The sequence below is a fragment of the Carya illinoinensis genome, chromosome 3 (genome assembly GCF_018687715.1).
Source record: "Carya illinoinensis cultivar Pawnee chromosome 3, C.illinoinensisPawnee_v1, whole genome shotgun sequence".
NCBI classification, from domain to species: Eukaryota; Viridiplantae; Streptophyta; class Magnoliopsida; order Fagales; family Juglandaceae; genus Carya; species Carya illinoinensis.
Window position 1 is genome coordinate 5392907 of NC_056754.1, and position 24213 is coordinate 5417119.

Here is a 24213-nt window from a genome sequence, read left to right on the forward strand (position 1 = left end):
CTCTTACAAAGGGAGGAAAGCCCTGATAATATGCTCCTATTGAAGCAATTACATAAGGAGGTCGAATTACTACTATAACAGGAGGACATCAAATGGAAACAAAGGGCTAAGAAGCATTGGCTTGAGAAAGGGGATCGAAACACAAAATTTTATCATGCATGTGTTAACCAGAGAAGGAAGAAGAATTCTATTAAAATGATAAAAGATGACAATGGGCTGGTATTGACTGGAAAGGAAGATATCTTTGCTGGTTTTTGTCAGCATTTCTTGAAAGTTTTTCTCTCAACTTCCCCCACACGTGAGAAGATTGATCAGTGCCTATGTGGTGTGGAGCAAAAGGTGTCAGAGGAGATGAGACTCAATCTAAATAAGGTCTTTTTGAAAGAGGAAATTGAAGTAGCTTTGAAGCAAACGTCCCCTTTTAAAGCACCTGGACCTGATGGTTTTAGTGCTGGTTTTTATCAAGACCATTGGGATATAGTGGGTGATGAAGTCTCTAATGCTGTTTTTTCCTTCTTGCACAGTGGTATAATGCATGCTGATCTTAATCACACGTTTATTGTTGTGGTCTCAAAGGTAAATTCTCCTACTTCAGTGCATGATTTTAGACCTATTAGTTTATGCAATGTTTTGTACAAACTGGTCTCTAAAATCCTTGCTAATAGAATGAAAGGGGTTTTGTCTAAGGTTATCTCTTGAAATCAAAGTGTTTTTATTCCATGTAGGCTTATAACGGATAATGTTATGGTTGCCTATGAATTACTACATTCCATGCAGTCAAGACGGCATAGTAAGTTGGGTAATATGGCTATCAAACTAGATATGTCCAAGGCCTATGATAGGGTGGAATGAGATTTTTTGGAGGCCATGCTACTCAAGTTGGGGTTTGGTTCTAGATGGACTGGCTTAATTATGGCTTGTGTCAAATCCGTTAGCTATGCTGTGAAGCTTAATGGAGTACCTGGTGATACCATTATCCCTTCAAGAGGAATATATCAGGGTGACCCTTTGTCCTCTTACTTGTTCCTAATATGTGCTGAGGGTCTTTCTTTTTTACTGAAACAAGCTAAAAATAGGGGTATCTTGAGGGGGGTAGCAGCTTCGAGGGGAGGTATTAGAATTAACTATCTTCTTTTTGCTGATGATTGTGTTATATTTTGTTAAGCAAAACAAGAAGAATGGTTCATGGTGGAGCAGCTTTTGAGTAAGTATGAAGGAGCTTCAGGTCAATCCTTGAATAAAAAAAAAAAAAAAACTTCTATTTGTTTCAATAAAAATACAAATCCAGCAGCAAGAGAATTGATACTGCAGTCAACAAATAGGGTAGTGTGTGGTGATTATAATAAGTACTTGGGTCTCCCTACCATGATAGGAAGATCCAAGTATATGTCTTTTCGAGGCTTAAAAGAGAGGATATGGAGGAGAATGTGTAGTTGGAAATCTGTTTTTTTATCTACTGCAGGGAAAGAGATTCTTATTAAGAGTGTTTTGCAAGCCATTTCATCTTATACTATGAGTGTGTTCAAACTACCATGTGGGTTAATAAAGGAAATAGAAGCTTTGTTTTCTAAGTTCTGGTGGAGTCATAATAAATCTGTGAAAGGCATCCATTGAAAAAGTTGGGAGAAGCTAGGCCAAGTCAAGACTAAGGGAGGTTTGGGATTTAGAAGCCTTGCTAGTTTTAATAAGGCTCTTTTATCAAAGCAACTATGGAGACTTATCCAGGATCCTTCATCTTTGGTGGCCCGAGTCTTCAAACATAAGTATTATAATTCCTGCAATATTCTAGATTCAAAGGTTGGGACTTCTCCATCTCACATTTGGAGGAGCATCTGGTCTGCTATGGATGTAGTCAAAGCTGGATCTGTTTGGAGGGTGGGGAATGGTGAGTCTATTAAGATATGACAAGATAGATGGTTACCGAGGTACTCTACTTATATGGTTCAATCTCTTGTTTCTCTATTAGATATGGATGCTCGAGTTGCTGGTTTAATTAACTCTGGGACTCGTGAGTGGAAAGCAGATCTCATAGACGCTGTTTTCAATTTAGAGGAAAGCAAATTAATCTTAAGCTTGCCAATTAGTATTCGGGGTTCCAGTGATAAGCTTATATGGGTGGTAGCCTTAAATGGGATTTTTTCAGTTAAGAGTGCTTATTTTGTTGCTTATGAGTTACAGAGTATGCATAAGGGGCAGTCTTCTAATGCTTCGGGGTTGGAGGCTCAATGGAAAAAGATTTGGGGTTTGCAGGTCCCAGGGAAAGTAAAACAAGTGTTATGGAAAGCTCTTAATGATATTCTACCTACAAAGGCTGCGCTGGTTAAAAAACAGGTTTTGCAAGATGGCTTGTGTCCTATCTGCACTAGAGAGGAGGAATCAGTCTTGCATGTATTATGGACATGTCCTGCAGCAACTGATGTATTGGGAGACTCATCTAGTCCTGTGAAGAAATGGCACTCAAATTTTGTAGATTTTTCTTATTTATGGGGCAACTTGTCTATGAAACTAGAGGGACAACACTTGGAACAAGTTGTAGTAGTCTGTCATAAGTTGTGGGCTAGACGAAACAGATGGGTGTTTGAACAAATCTTCCAAGATCCAGCTTCTCTTTTTATGGCTGCGTTGAATGAGCTTGAAATTTTCCAGGCAGCAGGTAGTATACAGCAGCAGCAGCACAATTCTGCAGCAGCAGTTTAGCAGCAGTAATTTTCTGTAGCAGGAAATATACAGCAGCAGCAAAATTCTGCTGCAGCAGTTCAACAGCATCAACTTTCTGCAGCAGGTAGTATACAGCAGGAGCAAAATTCTGCAGCAGCAGTTCGGCAGCAGCAATTTTCTGCAGCAGGTAGTATACAGCAGCAGCCAAATTCTGCAATAGCAGTTCAACAGCAACGGTTCGGTAGCAGCAATTTTTTACAGCAGGTGGTATACAGCAGCAGCCAAATTCTGTAGTAGCAGTTCAGCAGTAGCAACTTTTTGTAGCAGCAGGCCAACAGCGAGTAGAGGTCCACACCAAGTGGTCACCAGCAGGAGAGCCTTTTTATAAACTTAATTTTGATGCCTCTTTTTCAGCAGATAGTAATTGCATGGGGATTGGAATTGTTTTGAGAGATGGAAGGGGTGATATAGAGGTGGTGCTGGCTGCACCAAAGGCTCACGTTCCTTCAGCTTTTCATGCAGAATGTTATGCCTTGTTAAGAGCTATGCAACTGTGTAGAGAGTTGGGCTTTTCACACATGGTGTTCGAAGGTGATGCAAAACAGGTCATTGATTGTGTTACTAGCAAGTGCTCGAATTGTTCTTGGAAGGGGCAGCTTGTAGAAGACATCTAATTCATGTTGAATGGGCAAGCCAATTGGAAGGTTTCATTTACTAAAAGGGGAGGCAATCAGGCAGCTCATGCTGCTGCACACTTGGCTAAGTTTCTAAATTCCGAATGTGTGTGGATTGAGAAGGGACCTAGTGAGGTTATGGAAGTTGTATTGAGGGACAAAAATTGCATTATTTTTTGATGGGTTAATGAAATTCTGTTTTCATTCAAAAAAAAAAATGGATATCACATCCATCCTCAAAACTCAAATCTATGATGAGAAATTAATTGTGGGAATATCATCTAGTCTCGTTTATATAGTGAGATAAGATGATATAAGAAATCTGTGAATAATAATGAGATGATTTGTGATTTATAAATAATAATAAAATAATTTGAGTTATAATTTTTATTGAGTTTTAGAAAATGAGAGAAAAATTTGAATAATAATATTATAAAATTAAAATATTACTATAATATTTTTTTTATTTTTGAAAAGTGAATATAATTTATTATTATTATTTTTGTTTTAGAATTTAAAAAATTTAAATTATTTTTGTATTTTATATAAAAGCTTAAGAAAGTTGTGAACTTGTGATGATTAATAATAATTAGATGAAAAAGTATGAAAAATAAATTAAAAAGTCTTTATATTTAAATAATATTTAAATATTAAAATAAAATGAGATGTAATCAATTACTTATCCAAACATAACCTAAAAACATACATACAAGCTATTAAAAAAAATACTCTAATTATAAATAGATTATATAAAAATAAATTTATAAATTGACGTGACTTGATATGATATGTTAAATTGTAAAATTATTTTTATTATAAAATAAAATTATTTTAATTTGTAAATTTATTTTTATATAATTTTTTTATATTTATAACCGTTTTTTAGAAAAAGATAGAGGAAAAAAAAAAATAGATAGATAGAGATCAGATCCAGTGTAAAATTAAAAAATTAAAATTAAAAAAGGAAAAAATGAGTGATCATCCTTGGGAGTATGGTACAAGCCAGCTATAGGGTAGCGAGCTAGATCCATCCCAATCCGATACATGCACTTTCTGTGATGGGACTTGGCCTGCATGTACGATATTTAAGCTGATTGGTTGCATACTATATTCTATTGAGGATATTCTGCACCAATACAAATTTTAAAATACAAAATAAAATAAAATAAAAAAAGATATCTTCCGTCAATGCTTCTTTTGTTGGTCAGAGTAGGGCAATTTAAAGAAGAAGATTTTGGTAGGGTATTGTATTGGATTTCCCCTATAAGTACCCCGACCTTCCAGGAATTTTATATTAGATAACTACTGAATCAAGCAACTCTCAGTTAATTGATATGGTGCAGGAGGAAGGTCAGAGCCAGAACACATGCGCCTGCCACCTTTAAATTCTCTCCGGAAAACACTCTCACGCTATCAAAGCTAATCACTCGTACGAACACAGTCCCTCGCCCACTCTACAGATCATTAATAAATAATGAATGGAAACAAAGCTCATCGCCATCTTTACTGCAAAAAGCTCCGGAAACCTTGCTGTGCTGCGCTCCCAAGGCGAAATACTTGGCTACGCTCTTGCTGTTCAACAAGCTTTTTCCAAGTAAGTACTGTTTCTGATATCTCTCTCTCTCTCTCTGTCTCATATGCGTGAATGAATGACGTGTTTGTGTGTCGTCCCCTTTCTCGGGGCTTCTAGCAAGTCTCTTTAGTTCAAGCTTCGTCTCACTGTTTGCTCCTACTGTTTCTGGTTGTCTTGTTTTGTCTTAACATTTAAAAGGTAAAGTTCTAAAACAATGTCGGTAAGACCGTTTGACGGTCTGAGCATGTCAGCACAGTAATTAGCCATGAAAATTCTGTTTGACTGCCCTTGAGGGGTGTGTGCTCTCTCTCTCTCTCTCTCTCTCACTTTCGTTCTTTTAAATCATCGTATAATAGCTTTTAAAAGAAGTTATGGAATTGCGAAACCCCTTCTAAAAATATCTAGCACATGTATATACAGTAGATACGAAGAACAAACAACGTACGTAGCAGCTACAAACATTTCATATCGTTGATTTGATTAGATATGATTTGATAAAAATTAAAAAATTTAAATCTTTTAACCAAATGTTTCCAATCAACAGTGTAAAATAATAGTCATGTCCTCAAAACCGACTGTAAAAATTAAAATAACTCTTATTTAAATATTATTTCTCACACCATTTTGGACAGATGAATGTTTTATTTAAGATGTGTACCTAAACGTTGTCAAACCTAATCAGTATCACCACAGTATATTTTGGCATTAGAATTAACTAGGCCTGATTGATCAGAGTAGCTCCGTAGTGACTACGTACATAACTAGAAATCATAGAATTCCAGAGAGCCAACCTATCTAGATATCCCAGGCAGATCTAAAATGGCTTTATTAATTGCTTCATTTAGGCTAAGTTTGGTCAAGGAGCAGCTAGCCGAGACAAAAGCCTCTCAACTCATCTCGAACGGTGAAAGCATTCCACCATCTAAACGTACAAAACAATTGATTAATCTTCATCTGATTGACTCAATTCATCTCAAATAATATTATACATAAAGCAAACGTTAGATATACTGACAAAAGCAACATGACCCGAAAAGCAAGCCTCATTCTAACATGAGCAAAACTCTCACTTTCCCAGCCTACCCCCTCCTGAAATACGTTCTACCTCTCTTCATCCCGTTAAATATATTTATAAATAATACTCAATCATTATAAATATTATATAATAATTAATAATTATTAAATTTTAAAAAAAATTAAAATCATCTTATCTCACTTTTAAATCTAAATACATCGTTAATATAATATATATGACAATTTGAGTACATGTCTACTAAACTCTCGTATCAAATAGCTGAATTTATTGTAAATGCACTGAGATGACTCCTCATGTGTTCCATGTAGTTGCACAAAATCTCATAAAAAACACTAGTGGCATAAATATGACATGCATGTCCAAATTAAAGGTTATTCATCAAAACAATGTCCAACTGGAAACCACCTTCACCTTTTTATAAATTAATTTCTCAATTCCAGATCAACCGTCAGCCCACGTGCTTTTAAGGGCTGAGCTGTAAAAATACCTATATGTTCGAAAGTTTCGTGAGATCTTCTGCTATTAGTCTATGGAGAGATCATGTACGTTGGTTTACGTCCGTACCGACATTTATTTGTAGACTTTTTTGAGTATAAAAGATGAGATGAAATTTAAAAATTAAATAAAAAATTATTGAAATATAATATTTTAATATTTTTAAAAATTTTGAATTATTTATTATATTTTATGTGGAAGTTTAAAAAAATTATAATAATTAGACTATATAAGATAGTTTGTGTTGTATATCCAAACGAGACCTAAAACTTTATTTGTTTTTACAACTATTTTCGTCTAATCTCATCTCATCTAATCATTATAATTTTTTTACATTCTTATAAAAAATAAAATAAACACTTTATTTTTTTAAAAAAATTTAAAAACAAAAATAATATTAAAAATATATATTCTGATAATAATTTATTCAACTTTTCTCCTAACTTATCTCATTAACGAAAACAAACAAGGCATATAGACTGTGCCCGTTGTATCAATGGAAGAAGGAAGAGGAGAGAGAGAGAGAGAGAGAGAGAGAGAGAGAGAGAGGATGGAAACTAAATTGTGGGGTCAACATATTGGTAAAATTAAGGGGCCATTTGGATTGAAAAAATATTTCATCTCATCATTAAAACTTTTTTAAATTCCTATACAAAATATAAAAAACAATTAAATTTTTTCAAATCTCCAAAAAATAATATTATTAAAAAGTAAATTTTGAATATATTTTATTCAATTTTTAATTTTTATCTAAAAATATATCATCTCATCTCACTATCCAAATAAACCTTAAAAGAGTTGGAGGTTCTACGTAACTGAAAACTTTAATTAATAAACTTTATTTATTTCTCTTGTACTTTGTAGACATAAGTTATAGGCTCAGTTTAGATGGAGAAACATTCAATCCATCTCATCTCATCTGATTTCATTTAATCAGTATAACTTTTACAAATTTTTATATAAAATACAATAAACAATTCAATCTTTTCAAATTTAAAAACAATAATAATATTAAAAAATAATATTTTAACAATATTTTATTCAACTTTCATCTCAATTTATCTCATCTCGACTAATTATCCAAACCTAACCTTGAAATTGTTGAAGTTGTTTTCACATCTCCAACCTAGATTTTCAATATAAACTTTAAACGGAGGCATTTAAAAAAAAATAGATTTTTAATATTTTTAATAATTACCACACTTTTTAAAAATATTAAACATGTTATTTTTTCTTTAAAAGATTTTTTAATTTTTAAGATTTTTCAAACTCTCGTACTCAAAAGCAAACAGGTACCCAACCTCAAGATGGAAATAAAGTTGATTAATAATTATGTAGGACCAAAAGCATGAAAATGATTTCTAAATAACTTTAAACAAAACTGTCAAAACCTAATATAGAGAATTACTATATTTATCGTATTTAAAACTTCCTAAGGTATACTTGATTTGGAATTTGGATCTAATTGATATCAAGTCTTCGGTCAATAGTTTTGGCTTTTATTTATATCAAGTCTTCCTAAGCACCGATTCAATCAGAGTTGGTCTACCCTAATACTGACTTCGACTCCAAATTTGTCGGAGTTCTAATCCAAATTGTGACTTCGACTAATGTAGACTCTGCTGCAGCAAGTCAGAGCAGAGTCGGATTCACAACAACCCGACACCCAATCACATATTTTAGAAGAAAAGATTCACAACCACCCAATCACAAATCACAACTAGCAACCATGAACCACCCAATTACTGAAATCATCCATAAAATCAAACCAAACCATAATGCATATGTAGAATCGGATTAAAACCAAAAAATTAAACCCAAAAAAACTGACACGGTTCTAGACTAGAGATATGGATTTTTTTTTTTTTATAAAAAAGGGCGTCGTTTTGACTAAATTTGGGTTGGTAGCAACTAGCCCAACCCAAAATTTAATTTTAATTTTAATTTTTGTTTTATCCCTAAGTTTGTATAATTTTTAATAAATATTAATTTATTAGTGTCTAATTATATTTTATCATACTATCGTTTGTTAGTATTGATAATTCTATTTCTAGTTCTTATAATTTTTTTTTATCACTCAATTAATTATACTAGTGTTATTATAAATCAGTATTACATTTATTAACTCATTATACTTGTACTATACTAGTGTCTAACGTATTCATCTTATAGACTTATACTATGGTGTTTAATTACGTGATATTATAACAGTGTCTAACGTATGTCTAACTTAATTATATAAAAGACTTAGTATTACATGTTATTATACTAGTGTTATCATACATTATTATTATACTTGTACTATACTAGTGTCTAATTTATTCCTATTATAGATTTGTACCATAATAGCGTTTAATTACATGTTATTAACTTATTATAATTACATAATAGTATTACAGCGACTAACTTAATTATATTAATTATATAATAGACTTTAGTATTAGTGTTATTATACATTAGTATTACATGGTAGTAATACTATGATGTTCATATCATTATTCAATTGAGTCTATTTATATTATAATATAAGTGTATTATTTTATAATAATTAACTCATACTACTTACTAGTATATTACTAAGTTTAACTAACCATATAAATTCTATTTATATAAAATATATATTTCACATGTACAATATCGGAGTTATATGACAAAGTCAGAGTCAGACGGTTGAAGTTAGAGTCAGATCAAAACGGAGTAAGGGTCTAACTCCACCTCTGACATTCAGACAAAAAAAAAAAAAAAAAAAAAGCTCCAAGACTTTTCGTGTCGGAGCATAATCGGATCTTCTAATTTTTGCTTAGCCCTAAATATGACTGGGAATTGATGATGGTGGTATAGAAATGGTTCGGTTTTTGTGAGGGGTGATGACATGTGAGACTCACATGTTGACAAAAATAGATTATGCATGGCAAATTTAGGTACATCAAAGGGAGAAGAGTTCGACTACTGTTGGGGATAAGAACATTACTTGGTCCCCGCTTAAACACTCCCACTACATGGTAAATAAAACCGTGTAAAAGTAAAATAATAAAACCACCTCTAATAATATCCACAAGTCCAATTTTTAAACAATTACTACTCACTCTTAACTATTTAACCAATTCAAAATTGACGCATGACAACCATTGATGGCTCTAAAAACTCTATAACATCCGGATCCAAAGTTGATCCGTGGCAAGCATCGATGGGCTTTAAAAATTCTATGAAAATTCGATCTAAGATGAAAAAAGGGAAGAAAATACTCACTCTCTCTTGAATTTCACTAGTGATTAGAAAAGAGTGACAATTTTCTTATTTTACGGGAGGAGTTTAAACAACAAGCGATAAAGGAGAATGGATAGAGAGAATGAGGGGCTTGAAAATAATTGAAGGGTATAGTGATGTAGTGACAGAAAAGGAAGGGAGGAGCATCTCCCGCTCTCCCGAGCAGATGTACTGCATGCGGGAGGAGGGATTGAGCAAGGGGGCTCCTGGAGGCAGTTAAAACTCAAGACATGCGAATCATTCTGCTCGAGCAATTTACAGCTCCTAATTAAGAGTGAAAAGAATTTGCTCTTTCTTTTTGTTTGATGCACTGTGTTTGAGTACTGATAGTATCTCAATATTTCTCAACATACTTCACTATTATTTATTAATTTATTATTATTTTTCATCTATTTTTTATTACTATTAATTACTTTTTACTATTATTCAATATTCTATCATTATTTTTCACATATTTTTTTTAAACTATTCACAATATACCTCAACACTCAAACCTTTAAAAGGGAGTTGGCCCTACTCGAGTATAACCTGCTTTAAAATATGGTCATCAGGCTGAGAGACTTAAAAGCTGGTGCAGTTCAAGGAAAACAGCTAGCCTCATACTCCAATTATAATTAATATCTCAATCGGCCAACACATCCAACATAGTACACAAAGTAAAATGTAGATTAATTCGTAGTTAAAAACACTCGAAGGACAAAATCTTGTTCCAGCAATATATATATAGAACTTAATTCCAAGTACTTCAAAATAAGAGAAAAGATACTAAATTGCTTGTGTTTAATTAGTCTAGCCAACTATTTCCAAGATGAAATATGTATTTTTCTTACTTTTCCCACCATTTAATTTAGAAAATTTATTTTCTGCAGAAGTGCCAGCCATACTAATTATTCAAGAATTCGGTCAGTTTGTTTTTAGTAGCTCTACCATTGCTTCAACATGAATTTTTCTTTCTTATACTTTTTGCTAGCGGTGAAAAAAAAAATCAGTAAATTGGTTGGTTCTGTTTGGTACCGATTTTATTTTTTTAAAAATCAGTCAAAACCGGTACGATTGAGGTTTTCTTTTTCAAATACCGGACCGGTTTATATACATATATTTTTAAATTTTTATGTTATATAAACTAATTTTTTTATATAATTTATATATATAATTATATATATAATAATTTTATATTAGATGCTAAATTACTAATTAATATAACATTAAATTTTAAAATCTTATTATTCATGTATAATAATAATCTAATAATATAAAATTAATATAACATTGGATATAACACAAATCTTAATATAACATTTTATATAGCGTTGTCATTAAAAATTTTAATTTTATGACATAAAATTAATATAACCTAAAAATTTTAATCTTAAACTTGAGCATTTGATCATATTTTATTAATATAAACTATATATATATATATATATTAAGGATAAATACATTTTATAGCATAATAAATTATAATATATATTCTGTTTGATAAATATATTTCTATACATTTGATCATATACACTCATATAAAAGTGTATGTAACCATCATGTTATCACTAACAAAAAATAATCAAATATATAAATAAGTTAGACACTAACATATTATCACTAACATACATAATCATATACTATATCACTAAATGATACTAATATATATATACACACACACATACTAATACTAATACTATTAGTAATCTACTATATATAAATAACTATATAAATCACTATAGTATTAGTAGTTATACTAATATCATACCGCTATATATATGATACTATAGTATTAGTAATTATACTATATTATTACTAACATATAGTATTAGTAGATAACTATATGTATACATATTACTATATCATTATATCACTATATAGTATATAAGCATGGTATTAGTATATACTAATACTATATATAATGGGCCATAATGTGCGTAGATTACTAATAGTACATATTAGTATTAATACTAAGTATACAATTAGCAATCCACTATATATAAATAACTATATATTATTAGTAGATTATTATATACTATGATATTTATAGTACTATATTATATATTATATATATGTAATATATCGAAAAAATTGGATTGAATCGGACTGGAACCAATAGAACTGTAAGTACCAATTTAGGGGTGTAACCAGTGCAGACTCGGTTTTAATATATTCAAAATTGGATCAATTACACCCCTTCTTTTTGCAATCCAATTACTTCATAAAATTTACTTCATTCAAAATTGACTATTGTGTTTGTTCCAAAACTGTCGAGACATACATAAATAATTAAATCTACTTATTTCTATCAATTTAAATTTTTTAAAAATATAATAATTTCATATAGTATCAGAGTAATGGAATTGAATTCGAACTCTGATGTCTACACAATATTTTATCACATTTAGTTAAATATTTTACATTTAGACCCACTTATTGAATGAGAGCCTAGCTAGCGGATATGTGAGAGTGAGCGTTAAGATAAATATGATTGATTAAACCTAAATCTTCTTATCATATTAAGTTTTTCACATAAGTGACGATTTCACTTGAAACCTATGCATTTTGGCTCATTTTTCCGAACTTTTCACTCTCAGTACCCGTCCAATTGTCTGCCTCTGGTTTTACAGGTGCAGCCGTAGAAAAGAGAGGCAGTACTCGTTCTTAACAGGATATCTAACATCTAAGGCACCTCTTCAGATCAAAAGGTACACTTTCTTGAAAAACATTTGCTGTATTATTACTACATATTTCAGGTCAGATTGCACATATATAAATATATATAATATTTGGATTCATAGTACCTCATTATATATATATAGTCAGTTTATATAAATATATATATATATATATATATATATAATTCACTGGCTACTGATAACACCGTAGAGCTGATACAGAAATGACTTTAAAGTAAATTAAGTACAAATTATATATATACTCAGCCACATAATATATGTTAAAAGACAAACTGTTCACATAATATGCAAATTAACCTAACTACGTACGGTCAACAGATGCTAGAAATATGAAGACGCGTCTTTCTGATTCAAAAGCATATATAGGAAAATGTTTGTCAAATCATGACTTGTTCATCATTGATCCATCCTTTTCTACAAACTCTGGTAGTCCCTACGTAGTCTTGAGCTATGGCTGTTCCTTCCGTTTAAACCACTTTATAAGACGAATCCTGATCTTGGAGTGAAATAACTATATATATATCAAAGACAACAAACTTGGGATATTAGAAAATCCTGATCTTGGAGTGAAATAACTTAGACGAATCCTGATCTTGGAGTGAAATTAGTAGCAAAGAAAATCCTCCTGAAGCTTCTATTGTTTAGCTTGGGATATTAGAAAATAATTAAGGGGGCTTGAATTGATAATTAAGCATCCTTTATATTTTGAGATGAAATTATATAAATATATATATATATATATATATATATATCCATCATTCTGTGTATAAAACAGATATACATACATATATATATATATATATATATATTTATATAACATTGGATATAACATGTTGGTGTTAGAAATTAGTTAATGAAATTGAAATAGTTCGATTAATTGCTAGAGAGTGAGTCGATCGGCTATAGCTAGATAGCTAGACATTTTACAATTATCACCTTTAACAAAGATGAACTATTACATGATCATGACTACCATGCCTGAGAAGAGTCTTTGCATCATTTAAAGTGAATGATAAACAAAAGAGTATTCACTTTGCATCATTTATATATTTAGGACACTGATAACTCATACAAGACACACAAATCCTATATTTTCTACATTATAGTATGTTATAGCCTTAGTGTATCAATTTTGATCGATGAATGAAAAATGATTAGTAAACTTTAAGGCAGCTAAGTTCTAGACTGACTTGAAAAAATCCTGTTTTTCTTTTTTTAACAGTAGGTTACACATTTTTTTTCAAAAAATTGCATGCTTTAAGTACTTTATATATAGCATTACTCTAATATAAACGATGCAACATGTCACGAGTTAGCTCCTTGGTCATATTGTTAGTAGGGATCTTTATCGAAAGTCTACATCTTTTATGCTAAACCACTTATGCTCCATCAATAAACATAAAAACACACACGGACAAACGCACACTACATACACGCACTCTCTCTGTAGGTCTCAAACAGACTTGGTCTTGATTTGGCTGAAGATTAATATGGCTTATGAAGATTTGTTGCCCGTAGCCATACAACACAAGAATTAATTGTTGCCATTTGTATCAGTATACGGTAGGAGTCTGAGAAGATCATCAATATTCTTTCGAATTCTCCGGAGATATAAATTCACTTCAAAAAAAGTTCAAAAGTCTCTGTACCACTACATATGCATATACATATACATATATATATATATATATATATATATATTTACAGAGTCTCAATGGCACCCAGCGTTCTTGAAACTGCACTGCATATCTTCGTCACTCTTAGGTCTAAACAAAGAAAACCGGCTTATAATGTCAATGATATTAATGTTATAATCAACCAGTGTAAGTAATATATATGATCGATATAGCATGACATGATCAAGTACCATATACATCAGTATTCTATGGTGCTGGCACAACTGTGAAATTGAATGAGATATTAAGGTGATCATCTGGTCTCTATAGCTTTGTTTTTGTATTGATCATTAATTTGCAACTATAGATATAAATATCATCACTTAACAGATGGCCCCAACAGTTTTGAGTCGTTTTTATTTGGTTCTATGAAATTCATAGATTAATTAACAGGACAATTTTCTTATTTAAAGGCCTTGTCCTGAGAACATTAAATCCATCAAAAATCTCTTCATTCACGTCATGTACATACATACACACACACAACTAATAAATATATCTAGCTATATGGTTACATTTTGTAAGATTAATGGTTTCATATGCAAGTACTACTGCTAGTCATCAAAAGGGGCAAAGTCTAGCTAGCTTAGTTATTGTTTTCATTTACCGACTTCAATCATGCAAAATATCCACACACATCAATATGCACTACGAACTGGATCCAAAGGATAGGCCTGCAGAGGATATAAACTAAACATGCATCCACCAGCTTCTAGCTTTAACAAATCTATCGGAAAGATTAAAAGAATATTATCTCTTAATTGACATGCTCAAAGTTTACTTTCAGGGAAGATAAACCCTCAAAAGGCTCGAACAAGCAAGCATATTGCATCCTTAAAGATGAATACCTAATAAAAAAACTCAGAACAGTGGAAGACTGGACCAAGATGTGCTACGATAACACACATATATTACATATACATATATATATATATATATATATATATATATATATATACTCATTTCAATCACTAAACTTATTTGAGTTTGAGTCCTTGAAATATGAATCACTATGCACTATGCTGACTTGATCAAGCTCTCTGTCCCAGCTATAAAGTATGATGTCTGACTACACTTTTATATGTCTCTTGCAATATATGGAGTTTCTTCACAACATAAACTTGACCGAACAAGCCAGAATATGCTGACTGGTTATATAGCATCAATTACTTTCTTTATCACTAATCTTTATGGCACGGAAGTCTTATATGGACGTAACATGTCAAAATATTGCTTCATTGAAAGCCAAAGTACTAAAACCTTCTACATAGACTACGAATTCTTCTGTTGCTGCTATTTTCATCGTGAAGTGGTAAAGTGTGACAACATCCCGTATTTTGAGTAATAATATTAATAACGGTAAGCAGCTAATATAATATCATTGGATCCAAAACCATGTAAAGCTTAAACTATCGAGTTAAGTGCATGGTGGTGTTCTAACATATCATTATTTGATATCTTGGAGACTGAAAACTCATTGATCCTAGGTTCAACCACACCCGCAAACCCCCAATGTGTCTTGTCATTAGCATCCTACAAAGGACGGAAGAAGGCTACTCCCATGAGATTCAAGGCGGACTCATTTGATCTCTAATTATTTAGAACACTGAGAGGATAAGGATAATTTTTCCTATAAGAGGTCAAGGAAATGTTTGAGTGAAAGTAATTGTTAATACATGAGGTTGTTGCATATTCCTTTTGTATGTTTAAGTGCTCCTAAGAAGTTGTGTTGCACCACATTTAGATATTTGGCTGGAAGATCACTGACGGTAGTAACCGTGTGCCTTTTTCTTAGCTAGATATTCTTTAACACCCAATTATGTCATTTTTGGTCTGTGAAGGCACCCGCGTGTATATATATATAATGCGTGGGCATTAGACCGTTAATAACAAGCCAAGTGAATGGCCAGGTAGAAATTCCACTTGAAATGCACCTATATAGTAAGCTCTCATGGCTTTACCTTGCCTATGTTGGACTTACGCCTTGGGATATTCTCTTTGGTTTGAGTCCTTGAGCCTATTTTATTTGGCTGAGTCGCCAAATGGCTAGAGTTAGGTATAGAAAGAGATTCCATAATAGATTTTTTCCTAACAAGTGGCATTAATAAAGGCGATGGTTGATCAACATATATATGAGACCGGTGTTGGAGATGACAGTTATCCATTCTCAGGGGTGATTATGAGCATGATATTTAGTTATGGATTTTTAGCTGACACATGAGACTTGGTAAAAGCTCCGCTTGAGGGGGACTATTATAACAATTGTGATAGAAGTTTACACGGGAGCCAGGGATCAAAGTTCGTTAGAATCTTTCGTGTGCTTGAATGCATGCATATGATTCTAGACATAACCAATGTGTTATAATCCAAGATTCATTCGAAAACTTTCAAGTCCTCCTAACTGGAAAGCATAATTGCTTGAAAACTTCCTAGCTGCGTTGCCCTTTCATCACTTCTGAAAATAATTTCAATAAGAATATATACTAGCTATAGGAGAAAATCAAACAAATCTTGATAGTATACATTCGTTTGAGTTTGGTGATAGATTATACCTTCCTATGGGATCGATCTTCTATTTGAACACTGTCTAAGTACACAGTACCTCTGGAGAAGGGGGTACTTCAGATCCGGTCCATAGTTGAGAAGTAGACATATTGATCATATCTCCAGTGTGATTGGATAAACATTTATCGTTTGAATTTGAAAGTATTTTATAAACATGGAAGGGAAAGGGATATTATGCCATGGAAGCCGGGCCGCCGGCCACAACGTCTGATCTGATACCTTAATATAACGATTTTTCATGTTCGAATTAAATGCCTCGCACTCAAGTTTAACTCATCATCAAGTTATAACTTACCCAGATTATTACATTAGTACCAGCAGTAAGGAAAAATGGGACCAAAAAACAAGCAGATAGGAGGTAAAATGCATGCATCTTCATTAATATTCCATCGCCAAATAACCTGAAGTAATTCATAGATAAATATGCATAAGCTAGCATTCCAGAGGTACACCCATTTTCTGCTATATATAACAAGAAAAAAACAAGTACAGCTTACATCGATGATGCGTAAGTAAAACCTTCGATGCCATCATGCTATTGTTTGAAGATATGCATTTGAGTGCGGAAGTTGATCGGCAGTGTCTTCCAAAGGTTCCCCGTAGATATGAAGTTCTGCAAATTCAGACTTAAATTGATTTATCATGTGTTTGAAAAAAGCTAACAATAGTACTCTTTATATATTTGGAAAATACCTTTAATTAGAATTATTCGTGTTGCCGACGGTATAAAAGCTAGAGCGTACTGCAACTGCGCTATTAATGCCCCAAGTGAGAGATAAATTGGGAAAGTAGTTGCTATTCCCATTGGTGGAGCTTAGATCTTTCGATATCACCAAGTTTGGCTGATGATAATCCAATCTCCCAGATGGCTTCAACTTTTTTCTGATCACTACGGATTCCTGATCAATAACGCTTGCTCTTAGTCCTTGATCCGCTAGGTGAGAATGTAGTTCTTCGATTTCCGCCACCACCTTGGAGGATCTTTCACTAACTTCACGCTGACTTTGTGGGCTCAAATATTGTTGTAGAATTTGAGGTCCTGTTGGACATTTTTTCGACTCGTGCAGCCTTGCAGTGCACATTTTTTCCCTGGTCCTTTCCCTTGCCCTTGCTCTTGCCTTCGCCCTCGACTCTTTGGCAAGAAGATGAATGTCACCTTTACTCGGCGTTTTCGTCTTCTTGTCGTTCGAAACACTGGAACTTAGCAATGACTTGCTCTTCGAAACTCTCCCTTCTAATTTCTCGCTATCGGTGACCGTGTTGATTCCGGAAAACGCGTCATACTCAGAACTGCAGGGAGACAAAAGCTTGGCATGCCCACTAAAGTTCTGCTTCATTTGTGCAACTTCTTTGATCGCTTTTCTAGACTTGGTCAGCAGCCAATCTAGGGTTTGACTAGCTTTGTCAAACCCTAGCATGTCCTGGAGATCAAAAAACTTGCGGGCGATTCCAATGGACAGTCTCACCCGTCGATCCCTCAAGCCCTGGGACGTGTAAATCTTGCTGTGCCGATCTTTCTTCACTGGTTTGTTGACAAGGAAATTGGCAATACAAGGTGGATACTCTCCAATATTGTTTTCCCTATTCATAGTTGGATGTTTTGAAACTGCAAAATTGACGTTTCCAGGAAATGGAGTATTGGTGGGTAAAAATGGACCGGAAAGCAGGTCGTGATGGTATTGATTCAAGAAAATGTCGCCAAGCTCGTGGTTAGCAAAAGGAGGAGGAAAATGGTGGTATGAAGATGAGGGAAAGTGTGGAGGAGGATTGAGACTGCTGGTGGAAGAGAACATTTGTGGATTAGAATTGGAAAGTACAAAGCCCTAGCTTTTTTGCAATGAAAACTACTGGGTACCTCCTCCCTTTATATCTTTTTCAATCCTTTTCAGATTCATAACCTATCGGCAGGCAGCAACTTAAATGGGTTTAGATCAGTGAATGAATGAAAAAAGAAAAACATGTGCTAATGATAGCTAGGGAGAGAACCAGTAACTGTTGTACATTGTAGCCAACGTATTTCTTCATACGGCTTGTCTTTACTTTTGGTTAAGTAAATACAATTTTCATCCATCCTTTTGGAGCAAAGCTTGGGGAAACAAGGAGTAGGAGAAGGTGATGAGAGATAGCGACACACACAGTACTGTTAGGGTGAGTGCATAATAACTGTTCACAGGGAACAAAACATGTGGGGATTTGTGCCACTTTTTGTGGGAACAGCGCTGTAGACCGAGGGCTGCTGATCGGGAATCCATCTGCTTTTAAAGCCCGTTAATTTTTGGAGAACCAGAGAAAACTAGGGATAGGGTTTAGGTTTCCAGGAACCTGGAGAAAATGGGAAGGATAGGTGATCAACGACTGTGGGTTGGGTTTTATACTTTTGTGATTTTTAGGTTCGTAAAAATTAAATTAAATTAAAATTATTATATGGGTTTCTCGAAGCTGGACCGTGAGCTTTTTGTGGTGGTCGTACTCATATTTGTAGAAAGGAAGTGATAGCCTCCACGTTCTTCTGTCCAATACCAACTCAACAGAAAAGATAGATTATACTTACAGGGGGGTAAAAGAATATATATTACAGAATTAATTACTGGTCTTTCAGTGTCCCATACATGTCGTTTTCAATGTAAAGAACCCCATTTATCTCCACTAGGAGTATTACTTTTTCGATTCAAGCGTGGCTTTGATGGTAAAAATTTTTCATGTAGTTTTATTATTATAATTTTTTAAAATTAATACATAAAAGATAATAAATAATTTAATTTTTTTTAATTTTAAAAAAATATTAATATTAAAAAATAATATTTTATTTAATTTTTAACTTTCATCTAAAATTATTTTATTTTTTTTTATTATCTAAACCACACCTCGATTTGTAGCATTCATATCAACATAGTTGAATTTGTTACATTTGGGAAAAGGTAATTAACTGATTAAGTACCTAATTATCCCTGTGCACTTGAAGTAAAAATAATAATTAATTAAGAAATAAAAGTTTTTACTTAGTAAATATACACAAAAATGTATGGAGATTGTGTGAGTCAAATCAGTAGCTTATAATTTAATCTTGAGATAAAATCGAAAATCAAGCTAAAAGATAAAATCAAGAAAAGATAAAGCAAGTTAACTCAAACTTCTAAAAGAAAAGATACACTGATTCCCTAAAATTAAATAGATTCAGACTTTTAAAAGGAAAAAGTTTCACGAGACAAATTGGATTCAATCACTATAAGAAAATAGACCTTTATATAAGGAGGAGATCCCTCGCAAATCTAACGAACTCTCCACATAATTTCCTTACGTCAAACTCCATTACAAATAGCGATTCCAAAGGATCTTCCATTGAGTGAGTCATTATCTCGAAACTCTCAAAATCTTAAATTTATCAATATTATTGTGAGATATGTGAAGTTATAAAAGATTGTAAAATTATCTAATATGGTGAATTTAGTCCTCAAACAACTCGTGGACGTATGCATTATGCCAAATCATGTAAATTTTTGTGTTTCTCTTTATTTTTTGTGTAGTTTTTATTTTATATGTGAAAGTGAACAACACTGTATCGAAACCTGAATCATAATCGTTCGAGGATGATTATTTCCTCTCATCCATTTTGTTGTATAAATTAAGATATTAACAGTTGATGTCGTCTGTAGAATTTACCAACCGAGTCTACAGTAGAGTTCTCTGCCACCATCATTGTTCATGAGCCATGGTGCAACCACGAAGACAACAAACAATGTGCAAGTTCATTACCCACACCCACCGCTCCTCGCCACACTTATGGCTAGAAAGAGGCATGTGACACCCCCAATGGGCAACAAGCATGAATTGGTACAACATCTCACCGCTCCATGGCGACCAATGTTTCATGCCACGAGAGCTCCCCGCTTGTGATCTACATGAAAACCTCCTCGCCACTTGCACCAGTGCTCGCCACAAAAGCACCTAGCCAATGTTTGCCATGAAGCTTCCTCATATCCCGGCCCAAGTTTCGTGGCGAGATGACATTTCGCCAAACTGACTAGAGTAGCTCACATGACCCTTGGCGATGGACAACCACACCAAGGTGGGCAAGTGACCATGGCAGGAAAGATGGCAGTACACTTTGATCACCAGTTACAATTAACTGGGAGTAGCAATTCACACAAAAAAAAAAAAAAAAGAATCATTAAAAAATAGATAATCTCTATTGCTACAAAAGACGAACAACTTCTCTAAGTAAAAATTATTCATGAGCGAACAATTCCAATAAGAAAAAATGGAAAACAATAGCAAAACAATTTTGGTTTGTCTTTCTCAAACTTTCTATTTTAATTTTTACTAACATATTTTGTTTCTAGAGATTTTATCCATCGAAACTCCTATAGGTTCTACAAGAATCCGAGTGGCTACACACCTCAGGAATATATTTCACAGAAATCACCCGCGTGGCATAGGACATTGACTACAAAAGTCCCTCCTAGGTGCCGCCTAGGCTTCTTAATCTCTTTGCATCATAATAGATCACTCGATAGCGATTGCAAGCATCCTGAACCTTCATCAATGCTAAAGCATGGTCGCCCGCAGACATTACCCATGTGTCACCAGCCTTCACTACACTCTAATAGAATGACTCAGGTTTACAAATCTCAAATTTATAATTTGTATTACAATAACCTATTTGGTTTTTGGTGAAAACCTCTCAGGCTGATCAAACTTAGCCTCATGTCACAACAGTACGGTTGAACATCCCCCCATACACCAATGACGAGTCCAAAACCTCGCGGTGCGCAAGAAAAATGGTGCGAAGGTCAAAAGACCACATAACCCTAAAACACCAATGACAAATCTAAAGACTCGCAGTGCCCACGAAAAATAGCGCAAAGATTAACAGACCACGTGACCTTTAAACACCAATAACGAGTTTTTTGGCACCCAGGAAAAAGGTTTCAAAAGTCAAGAAACCATGCAACCCTTAAACACTAATTACTACTCCAAAGACTTGCAGTGCCCATGAAAAAGGGAAAAGTCAGGGACCCCCCAACTCCACTCACGTCTTGCCAATAGTTAACAAGTGGGACAAGCCATTAGACTGTCCGACCTCCCTCGTGATGAGCCTATTGGCTTGGAAAGGTCAATAACCACCCGACCTCCCAAATGCCTAACAGGCAGGCAACTCTTCTAACTGCCCGACCTCTCTCACCTAGATAGCAATACAAGTATAACAACTTCTCCAGCAAATGTCGAGTGTTTATGATACACCAAAACCGTCGCTAGCGGGTTACCTTTGGGAACAAGTCAAGGAGTTCCACAAATTCATCGCACTAGTTTTCTTTGGGAATGAGTCGACGGGCTCAATAACTGCCAAATGTGGATCCAGGGAGTCGATGGGCTTCCTGACCACTTAAGTGCGGGTTACTACGAACAAACATCAACAACAAAACGAAAACACCAACAAAATTTCACATCAAGGGACAAAAAGTTCACTATTACCAACAAAAACAAAAACAATTACAAAAATACACACAAAAAACCATTCATAGAAATATACACTCTTTACCGATAATAAACAATCTCTTAGAAAAACATTCACACAATAAATAAACTCAAAATTGAGCTCCACGCTCAAATCGAATGCGGTTAAGTATATCTCCCACCCAAGCATAGCTCCACACTCACATCTAATGCAGTCAAGTACATCTCTTATCCAAATCGAGTTCCGCACTCACACCTAATACGATCGAGTACATCTCCTACCCAAATCGAGCTCTGTGCTCACACCTAATGAGGTCGAATAAAGTAAAGCTTCATGCTCGCACCTAATGAGATCGAATACATCTCCCGTCCAAAATCGAGCTCCACCCTCACACCTAATGTGGTTGAGTACAACAAAGTTTTGTATTTGCACCTAACGCGATCAAGTACATCTTACGCCTATCTCTCAAAGCTGAGCTCTTCATCACTTAGCACAAAACAAAAGAAAACCAAGAAACAAACAAAAAACTTGGAAACAAACAAAAAACACATACCAAACTAGAAACCAGGAATCAATTTTTAAAATTTATTCCGCAGATTATTGACTTAAAGATTCTCAATATCTTCTTATCCCACAAATCTTCCTTAAGAATTGCAGGTATCTGTAAGGGTCAAATTAGCAGTTTATAATTTAGCGTCGAGATAAGGCCAAAAACCAAAATAAGAGATAAAGTCAATAAGAGATAAGACAAGTTGACTCAGATTCCTAATAGAAAAGACACGCAAACTCCTACAATAAAAGAGACTCATATGTCTAAAAGAAAAAAAAATTTACAAGGCAAGTTGGATTCAATCACTCAAAAGAATAGACCTTTCGTAAGGAGGAGATCTCTGACAAATCTGACAAACTCTCTCCAAAGGAACTCTACACAGAAGTTCCTTACACCAAATTTCACTATATATAACGACTCCAAATGATCTTCCCTCAAGGAAGGCATTATCTTTAACCGAAATTCTAAATTTTTCCAATGTATTGTAAGATATGTGAGACCATGAGAGATTATAAAATTACTCATTATAGTGAATTTTACCCCCGAACAACCCATGGACGTAAGCATTATGCCGAACTATGTAAATCATTATGTCTCTTTTTATTTATTTTAATTTGTTTGTTTACTATTTATTTTATAAATGAAAGCGAAGAATATCGTATCGAAACTTGAATTATCGTCATGAGCCAGGGATGATTCTTCCCTCCCTTCTGGTATGTTGTGCAAATTAAGGCATTAACAGAAATAACATTATTCTTTGTTAAGTCATCGACCTGAAGTGATAGTACTAGAATTATACCTCCTTGTTAAGTCTTGACATTTTATTTTCGTTTTTACACATAAGCTAATGTGTTAATATATCACTTATAATGAAACATATTATAACTTTAAAAAATCTAAAATACCAATTATTTTTTAATATAATTGATATGGAAAGCTATAATGTGTTGGGTGTGTAAAAAATAAGACTTGTAAATAGATTTTTTTCAAATTAGATTATTCTCTCATTTGGCTTGAAAAAACAGACATACAAACCTAATTTTTGGTCGAGTTATATATTCTATAAATAAAAGAGCCTATATAGCATCTACAGTGATTTTCTCTAAATTTTGTTTCCCATTTTGTCCCTACTTTTCTTCAAATTTCATTTTCCCATTTTGTCCCTCTTTATTCTTGTTTTCCCCCTTTTGTCCTTATCATTGCTTTTCTTCTATTTGAAAATTTACAATTTTGTCCTTTTATTTTATTGATCGATTTACATATTTGCCCTGTTTAGTTGCCTATTACTCTGGCTATTGTCTATCCGTAAATGTGATAGGTGAAAAACAAAAATGGAAAAGTTAAAAGCAGGCAAGAATTATTATTATTTTTTTAATCTCAGGTATGAGCAAACTAGTGTTATTTTCTCCTATTTGGGGCTTGCCTACTTCTTTTATGTTTTAGATTTATCAAAATGCCCGTATGGGGTGTGTAGTCACCTAGGTAACATTCATGGGAAAACATTTATTCAAAAAAACATTTGATAGGTTCTCTGAATGAAAAAGTCTCTAAATCACCTAAATAGTTGAGAAGAGAGTGAGTCACAC

At 33.5% G+C, this 24213-nt stretch overlaps 2 protein-coding genes across 3 annotated transcripts; one reads left to right on the forward strand and one right to left on the reverse strand.

Annotated features, from left to right (window-relative positions):
• Positions 1-912: 912 nt before the first annotated feature.
• Positions 913-3332, forward strand: LOC122302385. The gene is made up of 5 exons (XM_043113608.1): positions 913-1111; positions 1790-1885; positions 1967-2653; positions 2720-2899; positions 3076-3332. Exons 1-5 carry the CDS (start codon positions 913-915, stop codon positions 3330-3332), a joined length of 1419 nt encoding a protein of 472 aa, XP_042969542.1.
• Positions 3333-16976: 13644 nt separating this feature from the next.
• On the reverse strand, positions 16977-18943 carry LOC122302787 (transcription factor DICHOTOMA-like). Of its 2 annotated transcripts, XR_006240520.1 has the most exons (3): positions 17316-18943; positions 17120-17235; positions 16977-17023 (listed from the first exon to the last, which is right to left on the reverse strand). XR_006240520.1 is itself a non-coding variant. In XM_043114209.1 (2 exons), exon 1 carries the CDS (start codon positions 18413-18415, stop codon positions 17318-17320), a length of 1098 nt encoding a protein of 365 aa, XP_042970143.1. In that variant the 5' UTR covers positions 18416-18943; the 3' UTR covers positions 16977-17235; positions 17316-17317. The 2 variants fall into 2 exon arrangements, 1 of the variants encoding a protein (XP_042970143.1); XM_043114209.1 differs by having other exon boundaries at positions 16977-17235.
• Between the last annotated feature and the right edge of the window lie 5270 nt (positions 18944-24213).